Source organism: Genypterus blacodes, unplaced genomic scaffold (genome assembly GCF_046128005.1).
Source record: "Genypterus blacodes isolate CSIRO-AG114 ecotype Tasmania unplaced genomic scaffold, CSIRO-AGI_Gbla_v1 ptg000009l_1, whole genome shotgun sequence".
In the NCBI taxonomy this organism is placed as follows: Eukaryota; Metazoa; Chordata; class Actinopteri; order Ophidiiformes; family Ophidiidae; genus Genypterus; species Genypterus blacodes.
Window position 1 is genome coordinate 704,060 of NW_027466823.1, and position 27,863 is coordinate 731,922.

A 27,863-nucleotide genomic window follows, 5' to 3' on the forward strand; every position below is an offset into this window, starting at 1 on the left:
AGAGTGAGTGTGTGCCACTGTGCAGCACCAGCCTGTGGGTGGCAGCATGGCTTCACCTGGCAGCACAGGCATACTGGACTAAGTTCAGAGTGTTTTGAATGTCAGCAGCTCAGATTGACGCACACACACGGGAACTTCACACACTCATTTCCCTTTATGTATGACACAGTATTCAAACCCGGGGGAGTGTATATGTTGTGTATGTAGTTCTATCATTGTGGACTGAGATGAGATGAGATCCATCCAGCCTACATGGGATCATAATGTGACACAACCTTCTGGGCCTCAATCATTACAGGAAACCATTCATAATTGTATTTTGTTATATCTAGTCCTGCATATTTAGTAGGTTACAGTGAATCAACGCCACCCTGTAATAGATGGCTTTACTTTCTGCTCTTCTGTTCATTATCTGTGTAATTCATTGCTTTAGTTGCCATCAGGAGCGACGTTAGGATCTAAGCTTCTTCATATTCACTCTGAGAGGTTTCTCACTGAGCGTACAGGATCACAACCTTCACCTCCACATTAACACACTTTCCATTACAGTCTACAAATGTATCATGGCATCGTGTTACTTTCTGTCATACTTGGAATGTGCCATTTATACTGGATGGATCTTGTTATCAAAGTGAAAGCAGGGTGTGATCTTGTGAATTATGTAATTGAGAAATTAGAACAATCATGTCCCACCTCACACACACACACACACACACACACACACACACACACACACACACACACACACAAACACCCTCAGACTAGAATTTTTTCCCCTCCGTAGATGTTGTGCTCCACTCTGATTGGTTAAGAAAAGAGGGCGTGTGAATACCGAAATCATTCTCTGCTGTGATTGGCTGTTGCGGTGTCACTCAGGTGCTGTTGCCTGGTGATGCACTTGCAGCTTGTCAACCACAGTATCCAGTTACTGTAGCAGCCTGCTGCAATGAAAATATCTTGGTTGGTGGGTGGATATATCGGCCCAGTTTGATTATTTCTCCAAACACTGACGGAGTGAGTACTTTATTCTATCATCAGCCACCTGCACAACAATAACAAGCTGCCAGGTAAATATAGAAGCTTAAGACACGCGACCAAGCTTGAGGTTTGTTTTTACAATTTGTGGTCTGATGTATGTGAATCAGATCGGCACTACTAGTTCTTGAATAACAAACCGGAGCCACAGCTAATATCAGCAGGCATGTCATATTTGTGGATGGGTTGTGTGTATTGCGTGTATTGTTGCTCTCTTGCGTTATGAAATGTGGGCTGTGGGTTGTGAAGGCAGCTAATGCGCGCGCACACACGCTTGAATCTATTAAAAGCGACATTATTCAGCTGCTTGTGTTTTGTTATTGTGCAAAGTGTTTGATTTGTGAGGAGAAGCAACAGGGTGACACAGGGATCTTACAGGATTCATTCTAATTCTTCATCATGACACAACACTGGCTCAGATAGATGGGGAGAATTTGCCTGATGCCCTGATTTTGTGTTGTTTATGTGTATGTCACTGGTAATGACTTAAAAAGATTATGAAGGGTGACTTTTCCTCTGAATTCGCGTTGATCTGCTATAAATAATCCAGTGTTTGTCCTGTGGGAGATTCAGAGGGTCTGTGTTTAGAATCGCACAGACTCAGTCCATTACCACGCATGAGTCATTCTGTTGATAGAAACAAAATATATGATCCACAGATCCACAGCCATGCCCAGTGCATTCCTGATCATATTAGCCTTCTTGGTCCAGGCTTGGCTTGTGTTTCAGAGTTCTTGGTTAAAATCGGTTCTGGAAACAAAAGGCCGCATGCCACTGCTTGTAGGCTGGTAAATGAAGAAAGGAAGGAGGCCCTTTAACACTCACATTTTGGAATAGATGAAGAGAAATGTCCTCAAATAGACCTGAGAGAGTATTTGTAGTGTCTTTGAGTGTGTTGTCTGACCCCCTCCAGTTTACCTTTGCAATCTGAAATGTGTTTTCCTATAGTGAGCGGCTGTGGTTGACTAAGATTGGGGAGTAATAGACCACACAGTGATGTTTAGTGTCCTGGGAGACAGAGTTTATTTTGGTGCTGAGGTTTTGCATACTGATGAGCAGCTCCTGTGCCCACAGCGCTGTAGGAGACTGAGGAGGCGATATAAGTCCTTGAGCGTTCCTGCAAGGAGAAGATGAAATGGCAAAAGTGTATTCTGGATTTTTATTCTCTCCTGAGATGATAAAAAGAAGAAGACACCAAGGAAGGCTTTGATGACATTATGGTGTGTGTGTGTGTGTGTGTGTGTGTGTGTGGTACTGAGAGAGACACACAGGCTATGAAGAATGTTGTGTGAAGATAAATAGTGCCACAGGTGATCAGATTGTGGGTCATATCCATTCATTTGATTGTGTATTTGAGATATTTGTCATTCATAGATGACCTTAAACAATGGCTCTCAAACTTCTGCCAACCAAAACATCACTACTAACAAACGACCAACTCTAACAACAACGAACAACCAAACAACTGGACTGGAAGAGTGAATCTCTACAAGGATAGTATAGGACAGTAATGAAACTTCTATATGGGATTTATTCTATTTGTGAATAATTTGGCCCTAAAACTGAATTTCCATAGATTATTATGATTTCTTTAAACAAACTGTTTACTACAACCCTACATTGTTCTAACTGATGTCATGTTAAAATAAACTATTCAATTTAAAGTAACACAATGTTTGAGTGATAAATCCTGGAATGTTGAGTAAAAATCTGACTTCAAAAGTTCTCATAAATGGAGGTTATCTGTTTTTGCAAATGACCTTTTCATATTTGACCAGTTCATGTCTCTGATGTTCAGCCACTCATTACTGAGAAGAATCACGTCTCCTCTTCTTGGGCTCAGGATGTTCTGCTGTGGCTGTAATGATTTTAAATCCTGATTTCTTTTCATTCTTGCCTTCAGAAATCCAAAATATTGTGTTCCCATGTTGTGTGCAGGTGGAGATGATCCAGTGAAGAAGGCATGTGGTGATGTTATGGCTCCCAGCTGTCTCACATCTCCTCAGATCCCCCAGCAGGCCGCCTCATGCCATCCTGTGGCCACGCCCCCCCTCACTGAGCTCCAAGCACCTGAGGCAACTTTCCTTTTGACTTCATGAAGATCCCTAACATCGGTGATGTAATGAATAAATTTGAAGTCCTTGGGATCGTGGGTGAAGGTGAGCTTGCTCATTTCCTTGCACTCCACAATACAAACAGTTAGACTTCAGTAAATCCATTCATGCTCTCCTGATAAGATAAACAAATACGGGCTTTGGATCTTTTAAGTCCCAAATATTTTTCATGAATCTCTCCTTTAATGTGAGCCTCTGTTGATTTAAACTCGTCCATGAGTTGAGGCTTCCCACGTGCCCCAGCTTTTACACCCCTACTCCCACCTCCAGCTGGAACTCACAGGGAAACTTTAAACTGGATATCAAAGCTGCTGAGTGCTTGTCCAGCAATGACTCAGTGTGGAAGGAAGTCATCGACTTTAATGCCACATTACGCTGTGAAGTTGTCAAAGACTTTCAGGCCGGTTCTGCTGCCATTGCAGTCGTTGCACTGTCATAGATTTTTCCTATCAGGTCAGTCAATTCTGCTCAGCTGACAGGAGCGTGTGGTCTAGACCCTGCACACACACACACGCTTCTCATCATCACAGGGCCGTAATGGAAGAAGGACCTTGGCATGGAAGAGAGGGCTATTAAATTACTTACTCAGCATTCCTCCCTGCCATTTTCCATTTTGTTTATTGCATTTTGTTTTTTTCTTAAACCCTAAAACTCAAAATTGTCTTGACTCTAAGTTAGGAAAGATCATAGTGGCTAAACATGAGGTTCATACTTACATACAGTCAGTCAGACGAACCTTAGAGAGGCTGGGACATGTTGATGTCAAACATGTATAAATGTAGTAGTAAATAAATGTAGTGAGTGAGTGAGTGAGTGAGTGTGTTAAATCTGTGTATGTGGGCAGTTTGGGTCAGAGAAGAGGACAATCTGAACAGGTTAACATGGAGATGGCTGTAAAGACACAGCATCCTGTTATTATGTGGTGCTGCTGCAGCAGGATGTGAGTGTGAACACGTTTGTCTGTGTGTCAGACCTTTCAGCCTGTCCAGGGTGAATAAAACCTCTCACCTAAAAGCTCCTTACATAGGCTCCATCCCCTGTGTAGAAGAATCAGGTATACAGAATGGATGGATAGCTTCATTCATTGCAGTTCTAAGGTGATAATCTACTTTTGAACTCTTGTCCTGTGTGGTACTAACATCATTGTCCCGCCCTGTTTGACCCTTAGACCCTCTCAATGTTCCACATCTAAACTGTGGCTAAGAGAATTGATATGTACTCGACGAGGCCATTGAGGAGAGTAGATGGTTGAAGGAGCTCTGAGTGGTTCTTCTTATGACTGCTCAGTCTCAGAATTCCTTTTGATCCCTGAGGGGATGTGTGTGTGTGCCTGCCAGGGTCGATAACATCAGAACTACCGCCGCATGCCAACTCTTGTGTCCTACTTTCGGAGCCACCTGTCCGGATAGAGAGAGCAATGTTTTCCTTCATTCATTTGGACATGTGGGAGACGTTAGACAAGAGGCTGAAAACTGTCTCACTTTGTGGAACATGGTGAGGAAACAGTTTTGGTTGCTCCTGCCTAGCAAGGAAAACAGATCTGCTCAGTCTTTGTGCCGTTTCATCTTAAAGTCTAACAGCTAATGTCCATGAAGGTTCTCTGGATGGAGTTCAAGGTGCCTCAACCTGCTCTGACGTGGTTTCTCTGTTCATCCAAGTAGCTCCTTCTCTAATGTCTATACTTATAAAGCTCCTGGAGCGTCTCTACTCCAGCATGGCCACTTCACGAGACTGAATGACCCTCACATGTTTCCCATCTCTCTCAAGCACTCACCTGAACCAAGGTATCAACATTACCCAGAGGATGAGTGCAGGGTTGTGTGCCCATCATTGCCTCCACCAAGGAGGATATGATTGTGGGCGTGTTTGTCTATTTGTCTATAGGCAAGATACATTTTAGATGTGTAATATGTGGATATCTTTGTTCAGATACACGGTTTACACCATAATGTGACTCAAATCAGGGTACATCTATATATAGACAGAGATTATGCAATTATTGCAAATTAATTAATTCAGGCATGTCATAACAGGAGTAAATCACGTCTGCATGCGTTTCCTCACCTGGCCGACCGATGCTGTCATTAGTACGCAATGCATCATATACAGTATATTCAGAGGACGGAATTCTATTCATACCAGCCATCATACGTCTTTTGACAGTATGGACAAATAATCAGAGTATTGGGGTCGCATGAATGCAGCCAGTGACTCAGACGTGAAGACGCTTGGCTGAGCGGTGAAATGTTTGGTTTATATTCTACTGAGACTGTGCTCATGTGTGTTTCTTTCCTTTAGGTGCCTATGGTGTTGTCCTGAAATGCAGACACAAGGTAAGATGTTGTCTTTGTCTCTAATCAGATAAAGTTGCTATTTTCTCCTGCATTCCAATCATCTTTCCCTTTCAAATCATAATCCTGTTATATTGTGTATAACTGCACATAATGTGTTTTCCACACAAAAACACGGTCTCATACTCTAAACCCAACAAAAGCTTAGAGAGGGATTATCCGATAAAGATATATTGAACCCCAGCAGCTTTGTAGCGGTGCCAAGGCACTGCTGCAGTACACGGGTTTGCTTGTTTAAGGCCAAGAAAGAGCCAGAGAAGCAGAGGGACGTCTCACCTAATGGGACGGGGTGCTTTAGTGTGCGACCTTCCTGCTACGGCTCACTCCTCTTTGCTTTATTATCGTGTTCCCATGACTCAGCAGGACATCCCAGAAAGTAACTGTTAGAGTCTATGAAAGACTTCCAGGTGAAATATACTACAGATCCAGAAATGGATTCAGAAACGCTTGGCCTGGTGTCACATCTTTAGAAACGCTGTATCCACCGGGTCTCAATCCACGACTGCTGTCAATCATTTTTACCTCTGCTAGTTTCATTGAGGGGAGAGGAAGGGCTTTCAATAACAGTAACATTTCTCTACCTAATTCTCATTTCCTCTCTGTTCAGCATTCCTGTAATTCTCTGAAATGAAAACAAATGAAAGCTTCCCTTTCATTCATGGCAGCTCTGATCGAGTGTCTAAGCAATCACACCCTCAGTATAAGAATTTGTTAAATCAAGGAAACAGCAGGGCTTTTGTCGACCCACACTGCAGTAAGAACCTTGTCATCTCAGTCCATTTAGGGAAGTGACTGTGGCAGGAATTGACAGCAATCCAACATGAATAACGGAGACTAAACTCCCTCCTACTTACACACAGTCTGTTAGGACTGCTGGACAAAGAAAGAAGGAACATTTCTGGACAGTCTTCATCTTAATCCTTAGCTTCGTCTTGTACAGTTCCCTTGCTTACACACACACACACACACACACACACACACACACACACACACACACACTGACAGTATCTGCCATATCTCCATTAGCCAGGTTTCTTTTAGATGCCAGTGAATGTGAAAAATATAAAAGACAACAGTGCCATAGCTAATGTTGAGCAAGTGAGAAGAAAGAGGAAAACCCTGCTGTAAAGCGGAATTACAGCCTGTAATTACTGGGCTTTATTATTCAGAGTGATTGATCCCGGGCCTAGGCAGCTGCAAATGCCAATGTCTCCATTTTGTACAAGACAACAGTATCCTATCAGTGAGCGTTTAGTTTTGTCCACACAATAGATGGAGGCTGGGCAAATGTCTGTGCGGCTCTTCATAATGTGTCTTTGTGCAGAAACACACCTGCGTCATCAGAACAGCTCTATAGATCTGCCTGTACTGCTCACCATGTAACATTGATGGATTTGTATTTTCTGCACAGTTCCTCGCTGCATTGAGTTGATCATTTATAGGTGAAAATGAGAAATGGTTTGTTTGATTGCAGTCTGAGATCTTTGGCTTCATTTGTTGACGATGTTGCTTTCATGTTTTGTATGGAAGCTAACTAAACGTAGTGTCAGGTGCACTATATGGCAGACAGATTCATACTGTCTGACAGCCAGACATCTATAGAAGCTCTCCCCATGTATTCACTACATTAACATGCACACCATACCACTGATTATGTGTCTTTAATTTGAAACAAAGCACAGTCCCACACACACACACGTGAGCTTACTAAGGGTCTGATGGCGGCGTGACAACAACAGGCCACTAGACAGAGAAAATGGCTGCATGCGTATGGAAGAAGAAGTGTCTGACTCACAGCTGCAACAGGCTGAACACATTCATTTCCCCAGCACCACTAACCTCACATTTAGCTGATTCGTGTGTTCAACAGGGACTATTAGCCAGGAGAAAGATCCAAGGCCAGATGTTTACAGCAGTTACACCAAAATCTGATCAAAAACACTGTTAGAGTAGAGCGTGGAAGTGTGTGAGCCGAGTGTGAGGCAGCAAAGAAGCTCAGAGAAGAGCAACAGACGAATTGTTGACGAATTGTCAACCAAGACCTGAATTCAGGGATGTAATATTATTGATATCTAACGTATACAGCATCTGAATATGGGCACTGAATGGGTTTAGCTCGTGTTTCCTTTAAGTCTTTGTGTTAACACGTCAGCATTTATTACAAGTCATCTTTCTCTGGAGTAAACATATTGTCAGCCATTGCAGATCACACAGAGTAAGCTGTTATTGTTCCCCGTCCTGTATATAGCTGCATGTAATGGCTGCTGCATCTAATGACACGCCGGCTGCTGTGGCATTATAAAGGACTCTGATAATGACTCTGTAGAGACGCCGCTGCCTGCCCCTGATAATAGCAGGCATTTATGGCCGATGTATCAAAAGGGCTGTACTGACATCACTTTATGGCAAATTGTTGCTTGAAAAAGCTCTGGGTCACATGTTTAACAGTCAGTTATATTTAGAAGCTTGAACAGTGTGTAAACAGCACTTAGGCAGGCTTTGGTAGAAACACTGTATAGATGCTGCTTTAAATGTCATGGGACGACTCAAGTATTCAGTCCCACAAGCTGCTATAATGTAGATTGAGTGAAAATATAACTGTTGTAAAATACATGGAAGTGCTAAATGTGGCAGGCGAGCGTTGAGCTCATATTCCTGCTGGTGTTCCATTAACAGAGCCATTACTGGTTGGGACACGTTTCTTTCTATTCAGGCTTCTGACAGCTCTGTCGTTCTTTCTAGGTGACTCTCTCTTTCTCTGTGTGTGTGTGTGTGTGTGTGTTGCTACCTTACGCATGTTCTTCCACACTCCCACCTCACTGGATCTTAAAGTGTGGTGGCAAATTTGTGCCACAGCTGTTTGAAGGAGAGAACACAGACTGGAGCAGAGACATGCTGTTATGTCAAGCTGACTGGGGCTCATACAAGCTCCGTCCTGTGCTTTGTGATCCTCCTTAATAATTTATTTACCTTTGTAAACGCAGCAGCACATGTTAGGGTAGGATCACTCTCTCATAAATGGCGGGCAGTCTGGTGTTGTGGCTCGGTGACAGAATGATTGTGTTCATACTCAAGAAGCTGCAGTTGAATACAGTATTGCACCGTGACAAAGCAAACCAGCAGGATGGAAGAGAGGAAGTCGGAGTAGCCGGAGAGAACCCACGCAGACACGGGGAGAAACATGCAAACTCCACACAGACAGGCCCTGGGCTCGTACCCACAACCCACAAGTTCCTCACAGCAAGAAGGTTACTGTGTTTATTAAAATAGAATCACACTGAATGAAGCTTTTGTTGTGTAATCGTTGTGGCACTGAGAGTGGAACACAAATTCTATTAGCTCCTGTGTGACCCTGCGTTCATTGACACACAGCATGTTTGCTTAGTGTAGATCACAAGGTAAACACACCTACAGTGTGTAGGACAACCAGATAACCTTCAACCATCTGTTAGCATTCAGACCACAGGGCTGATGTGTATTATGTTTGAATTCTCTGATGTTGTCTTAATCACTGTATAGTGTCAGTAATCTATTCAATATAACTTTATTTATCTCTTAATGGCGATAGTTTGCCAGCTGGGAGCCTCACACACCAATGGAACACACACATACACAACAGGAGTGTGTATGTAAATGCATGTAAACTGCTCGGACTGCTTTCACTGAAGGCTAGCAGTGACTGAGCTCCATTCACAATGTGACTTACATCGACTCAATGTGGGCTTGTGTGTCTTTAAATGTCTGTAACACTCTTTTGTTTAGCTGCAGTGTGACTTTGTAAGAAGACGTCCCATCCTCGCTGCGGTCCCGTTATCTGGCGTCCTGCTGCTTCACAGATCAAACCACTTTGTGTGCCTGTGAAATCGCAGCGAGATGAAACTCACCTCAAATGTTTTTCTAAATCAAATACAAAGGCTTTTCTGTGTTTACTTAGCTAATGTTAATCTGGGACAAGTCTTGTGTGTGGCTGGTGTCGACTCTTTTGAGTGTGAACCGTCGAAGTAAGAGGGTAAACATTGGTGTAGTGAGTATTTGTTTAAGCACTGAACACCTGGGAGGAATGTTCACTGCACACACACTGCACACACACGTCACACGCTCTGACTGTGCTTATCTCCATGAACTGGTTTTCCCAAGCCAGTCTGTGAAACATTGACCGCGTCAGAGATCTGTCTCCTCATATCGTCAGGATTTTAAATAAGGCAGGTTAGAAATGCTGCAAACACTGAATGATCTGTTTTGTGTTAATCATAGGAATAATTGAATACCAATCCTCTTTCTAAGACTCCCTGCTTCCGGCTGTAGAGCTGTGCTGGCTGGAGTTACCATTGGAGCTCAGCCACAGTCAGACGAGTCCAGAAGCTGCCTATAAAGTATGTTTGCATCAGTGAGCAAGTATCTGCCCACAGGGGAGAGAAGTCATGGTTGCAGATTGAGACGTCATCAGCAGCCTCCAGGATCAGGAGCACAATTTTTAGCTCTTGAATCACCGAGGAGGTTGATGTTAAATAGCAGCGTGTTATGGTGGGTGTCCACAAATCCACTGCTCTGATAAAGCAACACATGAATCGTGAGGCAGACTGCTGGCTGGGGTCAGCTTCTATGAGTAAAGCAGAAACAGGGCGGTGGGCTCTTCTTCTTCTTCTACTTCTTCTTCTCTGGCAGAGGGAAACAAAGTACAGCCTGTACAGTATTATCACTTTATACCATAATTGTTTTTGTTGACAGTAAATCCACTACCTACCTCCTGCCACTGTGCCTCCTACCTAATTGCCTGCTTGGCATAAAAATAAAGTGCAATTATACTGTGAACAGAATGCAGAATAATAAAGCATAGAGAAAATAAATGTGTAAAAGCGTGGCTGTGATCGTGTTCATGTTCATTAAACGCAAATGCAAATCTCACACAGTGCGTAGATGCATATTGCGTAATATAAGGGAGGGGCGACAATGATGAAGGTGGCTGATGTTGAATGAGAGGAGTGACGAAGGAGATGTTGGTATCAAAGGAAAGACGACTGCATAGTTTGACTTGGTTGTTTGTGCATCAGAAGTAGAAGTAACTGGTTGTTTTTGACCGTCAGTCACAGTTGTGCAGGGATGTTCAGAGAGGAGAACACTCAGGTTCACTCGGGTCAGGTTGATGTACATAATCCCCTCATTACAACTAAAAACACTTCACAAGTCGGTGGCAGCAAACACACAGGCAGTGCTGTGCTGAGCATCATGTGATGAGATGACTCATCCTTTTATTAACAAGTGAACAAGAACATATGTGGCACATGCCAGGAGAAGTGTGTGTGCCTGTTATGGTGAAGGCTGCTGGCAGCTCTGTTATGGCGTGGGGTTGGATTTTCCTGGCATGATGTAGGTTCACTGAAGCCCCCAAGGGTGAGAGGAAGATGCCAACATGAAGACCATTTTAGCGAGCTGGTGATGAAGCACCACAAACAAACCTGATGGTATTTTGATGCAGCCTATATAAAACCATATGCAACGGCTCGTCAACGCGCAGCAGAGGATTGATGCAACAGGCATCCTTTTGATTCTTCCCAAATAATTGAATGAACATGTGTGTGTTTTTTAAAGTCCCCTTCCATCCAGGTCCCTTCAGAGGGAACAGTTATTTTAGTACCCAGTGAACAGAAACTGGGACAGGAGAGGAATAAAGGACTTTCACATCTAGCATTAAATGGGTCACCTTGAGTGGGTCACTTGTCTATGTGGTCCAATCAGGATGCAAGAGGAGAGACAGAGAGAGAGAGAGAGAGAGAAAGAGAGAGAGAGAGACACAGAGAGATGGAGAGTCACATGAATGTTCAAATCATCATCATCCCATTATAGATTGTGTCTATTTCAGTCTGTTTCTAAAGCAGACTCAGCTCACCTGTGGAGCTTCTGCTGTGACTGTAGCTTCACACGTTTCCTTTTGTTGGTGAGCCAGGAGCAACTTCAGTGTGATTGGTCAGTTGATATCACGTGACACCAAGATGTCGTACTTCTTTCTCAGTTTTCTGTAGGATGTTGTCTATCTTGGCTCATCACTTGCCTCATGATCATACTTTAGCCCTGTCTCACCTACAGGATAGAGGTCTTCAGAGGTCAGAGTGTGTTTGCTCTCAAAGGAGCTCAATGCTTTTGATGGATTTCGGTTCATATTTGTCTATTGTCAAAAAAACTAAAACAAAAATGGCAAAATGAAAAATACTTTTGGTTTATTGAGCCGAGATAATAAACTGCATATTTAGACATAATCTGACTCTGAAGGTTCCCTCGTATGTTCCTCATCCATGTTCAGACACACATCCTTACTCTTCCTCCTTCACCAGCACAAAGTTTCCTCTGGTCAGTATTCACCTGAGCAGGTTCCTCCATTATCAGACATTATTACACAACTGATTATCGAGGCAGTTTAATGAGAAATGTACTTCATCACGAGAACTGCAGCAAAGCCAATTTCAGTTTGGGGAAAAGAATTAGAAACATTATTCTCCTATGAGCAGAGGATCTAATGCTGTAGATGTTCACACATACAGGATCATTGGTCCAAACTACTGAGTAAACTAATAACATTGAAATGATGGGTAGATCTGTTCAATGCAGTCCAGATGAGCCTTGTTTTGCTTTATCTTGCTCTGTATCTCCACTTGAAAATGGAGCTTTTAGTCCATAAAATAGTGATGGGCTTTGTCTCCAGTGTGGCCTGCTTGTTGTTCTCATGCTGAACATGGTTTCAGTCGTCTGCACTGCTGTGTAAAGAGCAGTTAGTGCTGTTTCAGCAGCCTGCTGGTGAGAGCTGCACCGGTCCCAGAAAAGCAAATCTGTCTTTTAGTGGTACAACTGGGTACTGAAAGTCCTGGTGTGACCATGAAGTGGAGTCGTCTCCTCTGAAGCTGGATACCCGGGGAGGAGAAGTTAGACCTGCATTATACAGTGTGTGAGGAAGTTTCCCTCCTATCAAGTGAGCAGTCATTAGGCAGTGTTTATCAGGAGGTTTACCAAGCTGAGCCAAGCAGTTCACCTCAACCTAAAACAGAGTGTGTGCAGGATTGCTTTCATTAATATACACCGTGTGTATAAAGATGTTTACTATGGCTTTCAACTAATGAATGATGATGGCACTCTGTGTTTTGGAAAGCAACCATGTCCTCTTCATCTATCATTCTCCCCTCCTCTCCTTGGGTCTTTTTCTTTCTCTCTCTTCTAAGCATAAATCAACATCAACAACTAAACTGTTGTATGTTCCTGGTCATGTCTCAGTCTACCAGAGCAGCTTCCTGTGTTGTGTGATTCAGTGTGCAGTGACGTTCTAATGTTAGGGGACTAGTTTGTAATTATACAGTACAGTGCTGTAACGATTAACCATTAAGGTTTTTGTACATTTGTGAGCATTTTACCCTCATTTTTCCTATCTTTAGAACTAAAAGAGGACATTAGGAGCTAAGTTTAGGTGCTGCATCACTCATTTTGTATTCTTTTGGGTGATGAAATCTCCTTGTCCCCCTTCTGTCCCCTTCCTGTTTGGGGAAAAGTTTGCAGAGGGTTCCTGACCTTTGGAGCCCAGGTGGTCTGGTTGAGCCCACAAGCTCACTCTGTGCTCCTCAGGTCGTGGGAGACAGAAACTGTGTGTGTGTGTTCATAATCAATAATTTACCCAGCTTGGTCCCTCACACCCACACAGACGAGCCTCACAGGCCACCGCCACATGGGAATTCCTACAAGGCTTAAAACATTTTACACACGAGGGTTGAGCTTTACTGTGCTGATCTCACACACACTTCATAATCTATAATCTGTAGGAAGATGTTGTTTGCCTGTTTCTGAGCAAATGGATACATATTTACATAGAAACACGCCTTCTCTCAATGATCTAGATTATATGATTAAACATTTATTTGTAACTTTTGATTCATTCAGGAATGTAAACATTACAATCGGGTCACTACTCTACAGGCAAAGGTTCACAATCTCTGCATGTTGTCATATATGTGTGTGTGTGTGTGTGTGTGTGTGTGTGTGTGTGTGTGTGTGTGTGTGTGTGTGTGTGTGTGTGTGTCTAACAGCCATGGAATCCTATTCATTCTGTCCACTTAAACATCTTACCTACGTTCTTGCCTTTATCTCAGCCCAGCCCAAACACTCTGTAGTGTAATGTGAGTATGCGTAGTGATACTATACAGACACATTAATGTTCTTGCTTTGCGGCAGAAGCAGAAGTGACCTGAACTGAATAAATTGAATTGAATCTAAATGAAATGTAATCTGATGTGAGTTGGAGCAGAGACTTCCATCAGGCTCCCTCAGGTCTCTTTAGTGGTGCAGTTAGGAGTGTTTGAGGTTTGGTGGTTGATGCAGTAGAGGTGATGGGAGTGTGCTACTGGAGGATTATTTGTGAGGATGTTACAGGTTAGTTAATTAAATATATCCCCTGATTGCATCATCTGCCTTCAGTCAGACCTGCTGCTGTGAGCCCAGCGCTGAGGTGACCGTGAAGTTGACCCGGCTGTGAGTCATCTTCTACTTCTCTGAGCTTGGAGGAGGGCTGGCGTTTGCTGTGATCCATGTTGGTGTGGTGTGATGCTGCCTGTGGCTTTGTGAGGGGGGAAAGTGGAGCACAGCTCTGAGCAATAGGCAGAAATACCAGGCCTATGTAGGACACGTAGAGAATCAGGGCTCGTGGTCTGTGTCTCTCAGAGCTCATATTAGTGTCTCGGTTAAAGAGTGACTCAGTGGTGATTCTCTTCTGGATTGCGTCTGAATGTCTTTGTTTTGTGCGTTTCTTATATTATATTGTCAATTATTCAATGAAACTCATTCCTGTACCCGATGACTGTTCTGTGGGATTTGTTCTTAATAATCAGCACTGTGTCCAGGTGCAACAGTCATGCATACTGTATTTTACCAGTGTGTCATTATGAGTTATATCACCTGTGGATGAGTGGATGTTGTCCTGCATTAGGATCTAACTGAGGCTGATAAGGTGCAGAGCTGAAGCTTAGTGATGGTACAAAGAGCTGAGAGCTGAGACAGTAAACAAATGTCCCTTTGTATTCAATTAGGTGACTCGCATGTATGTATGTTTGTAGCTGATGCATGCTCAGAACTATAGAATGTTGAATTGTACCCGTAGCCTCATACTAATGCAGGAATTACTATGTTGTTATCATGAGCTGTAGTAGTCGCAGGTGTAACAGCAGCCACAGTCATTCTAGATGGCATCACGTGTGTTCATTCATGTCTGCTGCTGTTGGCCACATGAACAGCTGGACTCCATTCTTATTATCTGCTCTGTGTTTGCATTGCAGGAGACCAATGAAATTGTGGCAATTAAGAAATTCAAGGACAGTGAAGGTAAGAAGTCTCTCCTCCTATGTGGAAAGGTTTACTTTTTTGAAAACATTCTAGTATAATTATTGTTGAATATTCCACATCACAATATCTAAAAATAGAATGTATGTCTATTTATGTACGTATGTATATTTAGTCTTTTCCTGTTCTATACTGTATATTATAGAATGTTCTGTTCTCTTCAAAGGGTTAAGAGTTTGGTTCCTGCACTGCTCTAGTAGCAAGACAATAGGAGTAATAATAGTAAGATAGTATGGAGGAAGCAGCTGTAATTTATAGCTCATTGTACAGATGAAGGCGGTTAAGATGGGAGGAAACAGCGTTTGCTAGTGGTGGCCAGTGGTATTACATGTCGTGATGGTCTAACGCAGAGACATTCTGGCTTTGGTAGATGATTCTTTTCAGTTCTTCTCCTCCTTGTCTCACATCCATTATGGTCCTGATTTGTCCTTTGTCTCCTTCCATGCAGAGAATGAAGAGGTTAAAGAAACAACGCTACGGGAGCTTAAGATGCTCCGGACGCTCAAGCAGGAGAACATTGTTGAATTAAAAGAGGCCTTCCGCAGAAGAGGAAAGCTTTATCTTGTCTTTGAGTATGTGGAGAAGGTAAAGCCAGCTGCAGACAACTTCATGAAGAACACATCATCCAATTTTGTACGGTAAAGTGTCCTTGATCTTCTGCGTGTGCTTCTCTCTTTACAGAACATGCTGGAGTTGCTGGAGGAGTTGCCGAACGGCGTGCCAACTGAGAAAGCACGCAGCTACATCTACCAGCTAATCAAAGCAATCCACTGGTGCCACAAGCACGACATTGTTCACAGGGGTAAAGTCTATTTTAATTAAAGTATGCAGGCCTTTATTTTTATTTATAAGGACCTTATTAAGGCAGAGGGCTTTGTGAGCTCTGGCCATATTTGATTCCAGGCTTGCAGAGGCTCATGTAGGTCCAAAGAGCCTCTGCTTTATCTCTGGACTCCATCTGGGCTTCCATGTGGAAAAACAACAACAACGTCTCAAACAAATTTGTCATTTTCTCTTGAAAGTTGCAGCGTACAGCAGAAATGTCGGGGTCTGAGTCTTTATCTGTGCTGTAACAATGGCTCTGTGGTCAAACTACTCACAAGATGGGATCTGTGGGTGAATCAGTGGCAGCAGAGCAGGAAACCAGATGGTCGATGTGAGTTCTTGGCACACAGATGGCAACAAAGCAGGAATCCAAATGGCCTGTGGCACAGCGTATCTGGGCATATGATCCTTCATCCAGCCATCTCATCTATCATTTACTGTTTGTCTTAATCTGTGAATGTTCTCTAGTAGAAGTCTTCTACTCCTGACCAGAGGAAGGATTCTAATTCTGTCTGTTATTCTTTATTAGGATAACGTTCTGTGTTGAGACAGATGAACATGTGGTGCCAGGACTGATGGCAGTGATGATGTAATGATGATGGTGTCTGTGTCTTCTTCTCCATCTGTGCCCCTCCCCCTCCCCCTCAGATATAAAGCCAGAGAATCTCCTCATCAGCTCTGAAGACATCCTCAAGTTGTGTGACTTTGGTGAGTTCTTCTATCCAAAGCTCTCCACTCTGCCAGCTGGTGCACAAACACAGTTAGGGTTCCAAAACAGGACATATTCTATAGAATCTATATTTAGCTTAGAGCAGAGCTTGAGGAGCTTCAGACTTCAGTGATCTGAAGCTCTGTGTGTCGTCTTTTCCCGTGGTTCTCAGTGGGCTGGAGCACATCCTCCCCTGATCTTGCCTAATTAGATATGTTGGAAAACAAACTGCTTCCATTCAATCTGCTAGCAATAATAGCAGCACAACAAACAAGGGGGAAATGACAAACATGTCATAGCCGACATCATGTGAGCAATCTGGAGTGAGAGACTGACGACCTGCTGTTTGCTCAGAGTGTCAGAGTGCAAACAAACTTCCCTGTATGGATCACAGCATCACAGACGATCAGATGGGACTTTACCTCACAGAGCCTTTAGCGTGTTCATTTGCATGCAGACGTGATTTGACTATGAGGTTTCTTCACACGAGGCTGCATCAGGATTTTAGGAATTTGTATCAGGCTCCTTCTGAATAATATGAAGTCAGGACGAGCCGATTTAAAAACAACATCCAAGAGAAGTCCGTCTATTTGAACCGCTGGACTTAATTCCCAGAGTGTTAATTATCTCAACGATATTAGAGTGCAGCTGTTTCCTAACTCAACATCTCCCTGACTTTCACCTTAGAAATTATAATGAGAGAATATAGCATGGCCCGTGTGAGATCATTTTAGATGTCTCAGCATGCCGAGCATATCAAACGCTCCTCATTAGACTACACTGCTTCCTCTATCTCCTCCTGCCAGGCTTTGCACGTAATCTCTCCGAGGGGACCGATGCCAATTACACGGAGTATGTGGCCACTAGATGGTACCGCTCTCCAGAGCTCCTGCTTGGGTAGGTCTGCTATTTTTCAGCCTTGTCCAGATCCCCACACTTTGACGCTGAACTCATTTCCTATTGTAAGGCGCCGCAATCTATACAATCTAAGCACCATCTTTCCACGCCTGGTGGTTTGTTGCTGAACACCGATCACTTCTGATTCCAGTGCTCCTTACGGGAAGGCAGTGGACATGTGGTCAGTGGGCTGTATCTTAGGAGAACTGAGCGATGGGCAGCCTTTGTTTCCAGGCGAGAGTGAGATCGACCAGCTCTTCACCATCCAGAAAGTTCTGGGACCTCTGCCACCTGAACAGATGAAGCTCTTCTATAACAACCCTCGCTTCCACGGGCTGAGGGTAACTTCAAACCACCGTGCAGCATTACATCGCTGCTGCCTTCCTTCCTTTCTGACCCACTCACTCACTCCATCCTCTCCCTCTCTCTCTCTCATATTCATCACATTACTGCCTCTTACCTTCTTCCTCATTGGCTTTCTCCTCCTGCCTCCTCCTCTTCCCTTATTTCTTCTCTCTCCCTGCTACGTCTCTGTGCTTTTATGCTTGTTTCCCTGGCTGACTGTGCTGTGCCGTGACTGATTGGATCACAGTGACTCACGGTGTATCATGTAGCCTGTGTGCTCGGTGAAGAAAGGCTGTGATAGTCTTCAGTGGCACGCCGGTGGTGAAGCAGAGCCGGGCCGTCCTTCCCCTCACCTTCCTGCCCACGCCTCACGAATTGCAAACGGCCCCCTGTATGAATCGCTGACAGTGAATAGCCACCGACGCCACCGCTGTGTCTGAAGAGTTTGGGGCGCCTGGGAGTGTAAAAGAGTCGAGGCAAATTTGGTGACATGAGAGCTATTTCTAAAAATATCACCTAGATGGAATCTAAATGCCTGCTTCCTCTGAAAGGCTGTGTGGTGAGACAGGCAGGCGCAGAATGTGGATGTTTCCTGAACAAACATCAAGCACCTGCTGTTGTTGGTACTCGCACCAGAAAAAGAAATGGAATGAAATATAACTTCAACCCGATCAGGATGTCAGTGTTTGCTGCCATCGGCGTGTGCAGTGAGCGTCGTAGCTCAGTGAGATCAGGCTCCAGTCCCTCCTTCACCGTGAACACGTCACCATCAGACCAGCAATCAAACAAACCTCCAGAGTGACCTCAGGGTGTTTGATCCTTCATTCATCCTATAGGTTCTGATACAGCACAGATGTAAACACGGATGTCACCAAGGCAACAGCACCTTCATTCATCTCTTGGAGTGAAAATCAATGCTGAATTTTTTGTGAACAATGTGTGAGTGAGTGACAACAACCCCCCCCCCCCACACACACACACACACACACACACACACACACACACACCCCTCTAAACAGCTTACTGTGTTCTGAGTGGCCAGCTGTGTCTGCCTGAGCTGTGAATGTGAATGTGCAAGTTGAATTACAATGTCAAGGATGAATTCCTGCTCAGTACCGGCAGATAGATATCGACCTGCCTCACACAACACCGTGTTATAGAGCTGTGGTTATTACATCATAGATCACTATGTGTCTGATTGTTTGTCTGATTATTCTCCATCCTCTGTCCCGATGCTGTTGTCTTGTTGTTAGTTCCCTGCTGTGAATCACCCGCAAACCCTGGAGAGACGATACCTGGGGATCATCGGTGGAGCCATGCTGGACCTGCTGAAGGTAAAGAGGCCTGCTGTGTGTCATCATCATCATCATCACCTTCCTCTTCTTTATGTTTACCTCAAGCAGCTGTTACTGGAACTTCATGTCAAGGATGTGGGCTGTGCCTGAGCTTCTATAGAGAATGACTCACTGCTAACATAATGTTATCCCAAGGACAACACCTCTCTGCTGCTCCCTGCTCGTTGGTTGCACATTGTCTAGATATTATTCAGTAAACAAACCATTTTCTCCCCGACCGGCTGTTTTCTATTATTGTCAAAATAAATTAGGGTCACGCCAGCCAAGTTGTTTATTTACTTTGTGCAGGAAAGATCAGAGATCACAAAGTAGCTTCAGTCTGCAGTTTTTATTTGGAACATTTGCTAAACACCCGGATTCTTTTTATAGCCAGGTGGCAAAGGATGAGGAGGGGAGAGAAGCAAATGTCAAAAAGCGAATCTCACATCCTTTAGTGGCTGCAAGACACAATTAAATGTCGCAGGCTGACTTTGAGCATAATGGCGATGACTCATCCTAGCATGAGGAGCAAGAGGACTCACCGGCTGCCTCTGTGTGTTTACGCATCAGAACCTGCTACTGCTGAACCCAACAGAGCGCTTTCTAACGGAGCAAAGCCTGAACCACCACGCCTTCCAGACCCTGAGGCATGTGGAGCGGCCCGGCCCGACCACACCTACACCTGTACGCTCCTCCAAGAGGAAACCTCACCATGGAGACAACACCACCCCCAGCAGGTCAGCAGCTGTTAAACCCTATCTGTCTCAAATCCCCTAGTGACCATTTCAGGTAGTGTTTGTTGGTTTGTTTGTTTGTTTGTTTGAGTATTTGATTGATGTCCTCCTGTCTCTCCTCCTCCTTGTCTCCTGCTCTTGCTCAGGAGCCATGTGGGGAAGAGCTCAGGTAGCCACCGCTCCAGCAGCAGAGAGTGTTCCAGCTTGCCTCGGCATGAAGACCTCCATCCTAACAACGAAAGCTTTCTCAACGGCAACCTGCCCGCTGCCATCAACCTCAGTCCCACCCTGCACCCCAAGAACTACCAGCCACAAGTCTTCAACCATTCCACAGCGTACAGCATGGACCTGGCCAGCAGCAACCTGCCTCACCTGCTCAGCGCCACCGAACCCAAGAGCAAGGGCGACTTTGAGATGAACTTAGGGTCTAAAGTTTCTGACGGCCCCGGAGCAAAGTACCTCAAGTCCAACTTCCGTTCACAGCAGAACCGCCATTCTTTTGTCGAAGGGAAGACCAACACGCTTCAGTCGGGGGAGAAGCACAGTCGACACAGCTACATGGACCCCCACGGCTCCACGCCCGCCTCCTCGAAATTTGCCTACTTGAACTTATCCAAGAGCTACGGCACTCTGAGCGACGCCAAATCAGTGGGGAACTTGAATGACGTGCATCTTTATGCAGATGAGCCCACGTCTCGCTATTTCCCCTCCAGCTGCCTGGACCTCACGGCTCCCAGCAGCCCGGCGACACGCAGAGCGGAGAGACTCGTCCCCAACACGTTCAGCCGAGGGAGCACACGCTCAGAAAGAGAAAGCAATACCCTGGACTCCTCCTACAGGCGCTCCTCTTCCCGCCACAAGGCCTCAGAGGAGGCAAAGCCCCAAGACGCCCTGGACCCGGGGGACAGCGGCATCGCAGGGAGCCACACTCACTCTCTGTCCGCTCCACACGAAGCTCTGCCTTACGGCCAGGGATACACCAGCCCCTTCTCCTCACAACAACGGCCGCACCGTCACTCTATGTACGTGCGGCGGGACCATCAGAGGACGCACGCCACAGAGGAGGGGCTGCTGGTGGGGCAGGGCGCTCCCACCCGAGCCTCCAGCCTGCAGCTCCTCTCCCCGCAGCTGCAGCACCGCACCCTGCCTCGCCACTCCGGGGGCTCCTCCAGGGAAGAAGACATGAGCCGGGTCAGTCATCAGCCTCCAGCCAGAAAAGTTAGAGAAAACACTTACCTACCTGCAAACATGCACACCTACAGGAACCACTCATGTTCACACACAGGCAGGGTCATGAAGATAACACTGATCTGTGAGTGAACATAACTGCATAAGTCACCTGCTGAATGTTGCCAATAATAGTGTTCACATTAGGATAGACAGCAAATCTATATTTACATGTGCTATATCTAAAGGTGTAGTATGTGTATGTATTGTGTGTGTGTGTTTGTGCATTTGTGCTGCAGTGTTGAGCTCACTTCATGCTTCGTCATATCTTAATTAACAGAGTGACCAGGCACCCAGTGAGGTGGGCCACAGCAGGCCCCCAATAAGAGACTCCACAAGGGACAACACTGCATCTTTTCACTCACAGCGGCAGAAAAACCAGGTCCGACATTCTGCCTGCACCCACCACTCCCCACCCACATTCAGTCTTCCCAGAGTGTGGATGTGGGTGGAAACTGCTGTCATGAGCTGCTCTGTGTGTCTCTGCGCATCAGATGCCTCTTCATTCTCTCTGTGTGCTCTGCTTCCCTCTAATGTGACTGTTTATGATCGCACAGGCAAGCTTGGCATCGCCGCACACTTCAGCTCGACTCTGGAAGATAGCAATCAAAGTAGCTGCAGATGTTCGCTGTAATGACAAACTGTAGATTAAGATGTAGATTAAATGACACAGTTTTGTTGTTTGTAGTAAATGGATCAAGCTGATGTGCTCAGATAGGGACACAGGCTCATCTGTTGGAGTTGTTGATGTGGTTCTCTGCTCTGTTGTGACTCAGGTTGGCATGTATCATGACCAGCAGGCAGAGGACGGAGGCTCCTCCAAAGAGAACCGCAACATCTACAGTGAATCCATGCCCAGGAGGGTGGGCAGCTTCTACAGAGGTCAGGAAGTTTACCTTTAACTGCAGTTTACGCCACAGGAGAGAGTAAACTCCGAATCACATTGGATTGCCGATGTTCCTGTTCCATTCCAATGTTTCCTAATCAATGACATAGCTACTTCAGATGATCACACACCTCCTCTTGTTTCATCTGTACTCACATCACATCAGAGGACAAGAATACATTTGTTTTCTGTGTATCGACCAGAAATATGGCTTTGATTCACATATATTCATAGATACGACACCGTACCAGATCTAGCTAACTGTTTCATCTGTTACCAGCTTCTCCCCAGCATTTTAAAGAGGCATCACTGCAGTATTTACCTATTTACCTCCATAATACCTCCAGTGTATTGTGTCAGTAATTTCAGCTATTATAAAACATAAACAGAGCCTGAAGCCGTCCTCTTCTGTCTGAGTATCAGAAGGTGAATCCGCTGCTTTGTTGTGTTTATTGGAACAGTCCCGTCTCCTCGGCCAGACAACTCCTTCCATGACAGCCGGGGTCAGAGCCGCAGCTCCGGCCTGCCGGGAGACGGCAGCAGCTTGACCAACCACTCCAAACGCCAGCCGACCTTTGACCCTTGGTAACTACATCCTCTGACCACAACACAACACAACATAGCTGCTCACTCGATTTCCCAACTGAGACCTCGCCTGACCCCATTTACAGTAATGACAGCACTAATGTATTCTCTGTCACTCGGCGAGTTAAGCTGCATATTAAATTACACACTGGCTTGAAAAGAAAATGTCAATACAATCTTACAGGGATCAGCTGCTGCCATGTCCTCTGTTTCTCTCCCAGGAACGGACCAGACACTGTAGTGCTGAACCCGTCTGAGCCCTCCAAAGAGAAGGAGAAGCAGGGATTCTTCAGAGCAATAAAGAAGAAAAAGAAGAAATCTCAGATGGTGAGTTAACCCTTAATGAGATTCACTTATTCAAACATTATTCTACACACACCTTCTGTATTCATACTGTCAATGTTCTGCCCACATGTCTGTCAAAGTGTAAATATTTCAAGGTCATCTGTTGTCCCTTTCTGTCCCAAGTGGTGGTGGAAGCCCTAACTGTCTCTCTATGCATCCAGACTTTCATTTAGCATATCTACATCAACATCTAATCTGTTGTTGATGTTGTAATCATCTTGGTGAAAACAAAAACATCTTGCATAATAGGTTGCTCAGTTCATGTAGCTAACATTAGATTTAAATAATGAGGTAATGTGTGGCCCTGTAACATATTAATAGTTGGATATAACTAATTGAAGACTTGCTCCTCTCTCTGCCGTCTCTTGGCCGTGGTGTTCGTGGTTTTAGTCGCCTATGATTGGTTGCAGCAAATCTCACATTACCATTATCAGCACCAGCACAGGAGCTTCCTCTGAACCCTCTGGACCCTCAAAATGAAACATGGCATCTTCCCTAAGGTCCCACTGACTCATGTGCACCTGTAGATAAAGCAGCACCAGACCTCCAGTCCAGACTGGCTCCACCACTTGGGACAGAGCTGTCTTTGTCTTGTGCCTCATGTTTCTCTGTGCCGCCAGTCATCTTGCTCTATATTACAGATGGACGTCCCTGATGGAAGACCTCCTATCATCAAGAAATGTCTTTTCCCTTTGTTTAGCCCAAAGAATAACATAAAGCATATTTCCTCTGTGAGAGTCTCTCCCATGGTACTACACTGTTTACTGGATCCTACTCACCCCCTAACACCGCCTCACCAATCTGACATGCATGCATTAACAACATTAATCCACCTTTGATTTACTGTTTAAACGTTGTTTTCAGGGGGTTTTTATTATGACATTTATGATTCATTCACTTAATAATGAATGCAAACATAGACGAGCCAGATCCACATCAGAGCAAACTCTCACCAATATGAACAATCGAACGATAACAATGGAAGTTATTGCTGTTCTAATCAATGTTATGGATCTGGTTGGTCATTTTTGTGTTCACCACGTGATTCTGATCAAGTGCTGCCTCAGATGTAACAGCATGTCTGTCTGTGATGAGGACGTGTGTGAGAGAGGAGAGTCTGGTTGCTCACAGTCACATGGAGCTCCGTTAAGCTCATCAACATGGCACACAAGCATGCAATCAACTCCTCTGGTCTCCTTCATGTATGTCAGCTCAGCGTAGAGAGGGAGGTGGAGCACAGGTTCATTCATTCTGTTATCCACTCTGTAATCACAGCTTGATTATAGAGTGAATATCAGAAACCCTCAGGGGAAGAAGCACCTGACAAAACAGCTGCTTATCATGAACACTATCCTATCTTCACACTTTGAATTGACTTTGACTGAGGTGCAGCAATAACACGAATCAGGTGTTTGGGGGTTTCTTCATTCAGATTTATGTTGATGTGTGTGTCTTTGTTCATGAATGAAGCAGAGGTCTCACTGCTGACAGAGCTCTCATGTAACACACAATCAGACAGTCACACTCAGATCGGGGGGGGAAACGGTGTCGGCTGCATGAAGACATCCTATTTGACAAAACTATGACACAACTACTGTAGAAATGTCTCACAATCACGGGACTGAATTAACTGAACTTAATTTCTGGTTGCACATGCATGTTAAGTTTTCAATCATTAGGAGTCCACTGTGCTTGAAGCCCAAAGTCTGCATAGACATATCATTAAATACTGAATTATATGTTATTATGTACAAGATTGACACAAAATGTGCTGTAAAACACTGGGGGCTGAAGGTTTTGGCATTGGACCTCATCAAAATGTCTTCAAGCACATTCTGTGTGTGTCTTGTCCTCTACGCTGTGATCCATTCATTGATCCATTCATTGATCTTACTTGCACTGTACTGTCAGGTCACGAATGAAGGCGTGGACACCATCATGCAAAAGTCCTCCAGGTCCTCCGGCCACCAGAGCAGCCGCCACAGGTCCAGAGACAAGAGCAGAGACCGAGACCAAGAACGGGACAGGGACAAGGACTGGCCACCAGAGAAACTGACAGACTCACACTCTCCGGTACGTCCTCCAGAACAGAGGCTCCCTTTGGGTCATGTAGTTAATGCTCTTATTGTTTTAAATAGGTGGTTATGGTAGTGTTGTTGAATGTAATTGTCTATGCCATCATCTTGCTCCTGGTTGGATGCTGTGATGTGTTGATCCTCTGTGATGTGTCCTGACCCTTGCAGAGTCAGCCACTCAAGTCACTGCGCAAGCTCCTGCACCTTTCATCCTCATCCTCCAACCAAACGGCCCCATCTGATATGCGCTTTCAAGGGCTGCCCACTCCGGCAGCCGCGCCAGGTGGTTTCACCGAGAGCCGAGGTCACTCAGGAGTCAGCACGCCCCAGCTGAAGAGCCGACAGACAGCCTACCCGCTGCCGGCCCAGCTAGAGCCTGGCTGGCACACGTCCGCTCTAGGTCGGGCAGAGGGCAACCCCTATCCAGAGCAAATGAGCATCAAGGGAGGGCAGAACGGGCACGGCTTTGGACGTCCTTCTCGGTCCCGTATGCCAAACCTCAATGACCTGAAAGAGACGGCTCTGTGATCCCCCGCAGCTCTCAGATCCTCTTCAGGACCGTCTGTTCCCCCTCTGGTGATCCTACGCTTCTACACCTGCTCAGTACTCACAAACATACACACACACACACACACACACACACACACACACTGACTCACATACGTAAACACTGCTTCGGATTGGCCCAAAACAATGGGCCTTTAATGTCTTAATTTTTTTAAAGCTTCCATGTTTGATATACTTTATATTACTTATGTAATTTGGATTATAATTTGTATTATACAGTAAGTATGTTACAAATAAATATATATAAATGGATAACTAAAGTGTAGATTTTAAGTGTAAGTATTTTTGTTTCTATTCAAGATAAATATAGTAAATTTTATTGCGTAGTATTTCCTTAAGACTATCTAAAGCATTCTAAACAAATAGGGTTTTATCAATTGTTACCATAGAGATTGGTGATGTCACTAAGTTTGCATTGTTATCAACTCATCCTGGACTGTGTCGCTCTCTGACCAAGCTGTCTTCCCTTCATTCCTTTAAAGACCATCAAACGTGGATTTGACGTTTGAAGTTCATCTCAAGCAGTGTTACTCTTGAAAATATGACTATAATTGAATTTAACAAGTTGGCACTGACAATCTAAAAAGCTTAGATTTGCTTGTTTATTCTTAGGAGAAATAGGTTTTATGGCCTTTATACTGAAACGCAGCCATTTCAGAAACTGTAGTAGGCTCATAAATTGAGCGACCCTGATCTATACCGCCCTCTGTAGGTTATAATAAGCACTGCAGTCACCGGTTCTATGTACAGTACTAACATTTAGGGACTTACTTGTATGAATTTCACCTTTAAATGAGTTTCATTCAACACAAGTGTTCACCATCACTTCCATATGTATTTGAACTCACATCTCATCATAACCAGCTGAACAAACATGTACTCTAAGTGTTCTCACAGCAGATACAGGACATCTGTTTGTTAGTAAAATAAGATCATCCCTGTAAATACTTGAGTGTTTTATATGTAAACATTTATAGTTTTCAAGTGTTATACCGACCCCAGTTTCAGTAAAACCTTGATACTTACTTTGCACTATGTTGAGTTGCCATGAAGGATCCAGTTTATGGCAAAGGGCATCTGAAGTTTGACACTGAAGGATGTGATGTCATTCATTGTAGAGGATTCAGTGAAGTCTTCTTGATAATTTCCTAGATAATGATTTCTAAAGCACTTGCACATACACTAGTCCACCTGTGTGTGGGTGGGTGAGTAAATGAGTGAGTGAGTGAATGAGTTAAAGTGAGAGAGAGAGAGAGAGAGAGAGTGAGAGAGAGAGAGAGAGAGAGAGAGTGTTCACTGCACCATGAAGCCGTTTCATTTGAACAGGATCAGTTTGGCCAATTCCCCCATCAATCCCTCCCCTTTCACCGCTTAGGAGGTGATGCTTGCAGCTGTGGAGCTCCTAATTAAAGAGGTTTAACAGTGAGGCACATTCTGTCCACCAAAAGTGAGAACATCAATCTCCACGGGCAGTGATAGACGCCTCAACCCGCCAGCTGTTGTGTGAAATTATGTTCCAACTGCAGCTGCAAAACAACAACCCCCAAACAAATACAACACAATAACCTGAGGAACGTCTTCCCTTTTAGAATGTATCTTAAAATTCATATTCTGTAAAAGAAATCATTCTTTATTTGAAGCCACCATGAAAGTTCAATGCAAGGATTCGCCCAAGCCTTCCTGTTTGAATGGACGGATCAACATTACATCACCACACCTGTCACTGCTGTAAAAAGCTGATTTATAAAACATGAATTGCCGGTTTTAAAAACAATGGATTTTTTTTACAGCAGTTAGAGGAAACTGTAAGCCATTCAGGGTGCTTTTTTTTTAAAAATTGGATTTGATGTAACGAGCCACTTGGAATGCAGGAATGTTAAACTGGAACTCCACTGGCAGCAGAACGTCTGTACTGTAATGTTGTTTTCTTTCTCGTTTTAAAGTGCCATGAAAGTAGCTTGGCAAAAAAAATAACATTTTAAAAGGTTGCACTTTGAGGAGTGTGTGTGGCACAGCAATATTGCTATTACTCTTTGTAAATTCTGCTTGACTTTGTTAATTGTTTGCACAGTGTGTGACTGAAGGCTGGACGGCTCCCCCGTGCACACTGAGTCCAAACAGGACCCTTATATGGTTTTGTGTATTGTGCACATTCTGTACTTAACACAATACATTTCACTTTGGATTATTGTTTTGCTGAAGGAGCATCGTGTATTATATTAATACTGATGTACGACTAATTGTTTGGTAATATTTATAATATGATGTTTATCAAATGTTCAAATGAAATCAAGTATTAAGTTTGTGCTTTTATTACAGACACACTTTAGTAGCATAGTCAGTGATTATGTGTTTGGTTTTTTTTCAACAGGACATTTACACAAGAAGCCCACAGATGAATGCTTAACAATTTTAGAATATTCATGTTTACATATGTAAGAGTAAATCCCAATAAAACAAACTCA

General features: G+C 44.3%; 1 protein-coding gene across 5 annotated transcripts; it reads left to right on the forward strand.

Annotated features, from left to right (window-relative positions):
• The first annotated feature begins 913 nt into the window (after positions 1-913).
• Positions 914-27,858, forward strand: LOC143006933 (cyclin-dependent kinase-like 5). Of its 5 annotated transcripts, none has more exons than XM_076158299.1 (19): positions 914-1,067; positions 2,974-3,194; positions 5,448-5,482; positions 14,806-14,851; positions 15,318-15,454; positions 15,551-15,671; positions 16,343-16,402; positions 17,210-17,300; positions 17,452-17,641; positions 18,899-18,979; positions 19,550-19,716; positions 19,860-20,931; positions 21,221-21,322; positions 21,717-21,822; positions 22,288-22,411; positions 22,633-22,738; positions 23,398-23,505; positions 24,668-24,829; positions 25,000-27,858. In XM_076158299.1, exons 2-19 carry the CDS (start codon positions 3,131-3,133, stop codon positions 25,357-25,359), a joined length of 3,132 nt encoding a protein of 1,043 aa, XP_076014414.1. In that variant the 5' UTR covers positions 914-1,067; positions 2,974-3,130; the 3' UTR covers positions 25,360-27,858. The 5 variants fall into 5 exon arrangements, with proteins under 5 accessions (XP_076014414.1, XP_076014430.1, XP_076014422.1 ...); XM_076158315.1 differs by having other exon boundaries at positions 19,860-20,904; XM_076158307.1 differs by having other exon boundaries at positions 914-1,014.
• Positions 27,859-27,863: the final 5 nt, after the last annotated feature.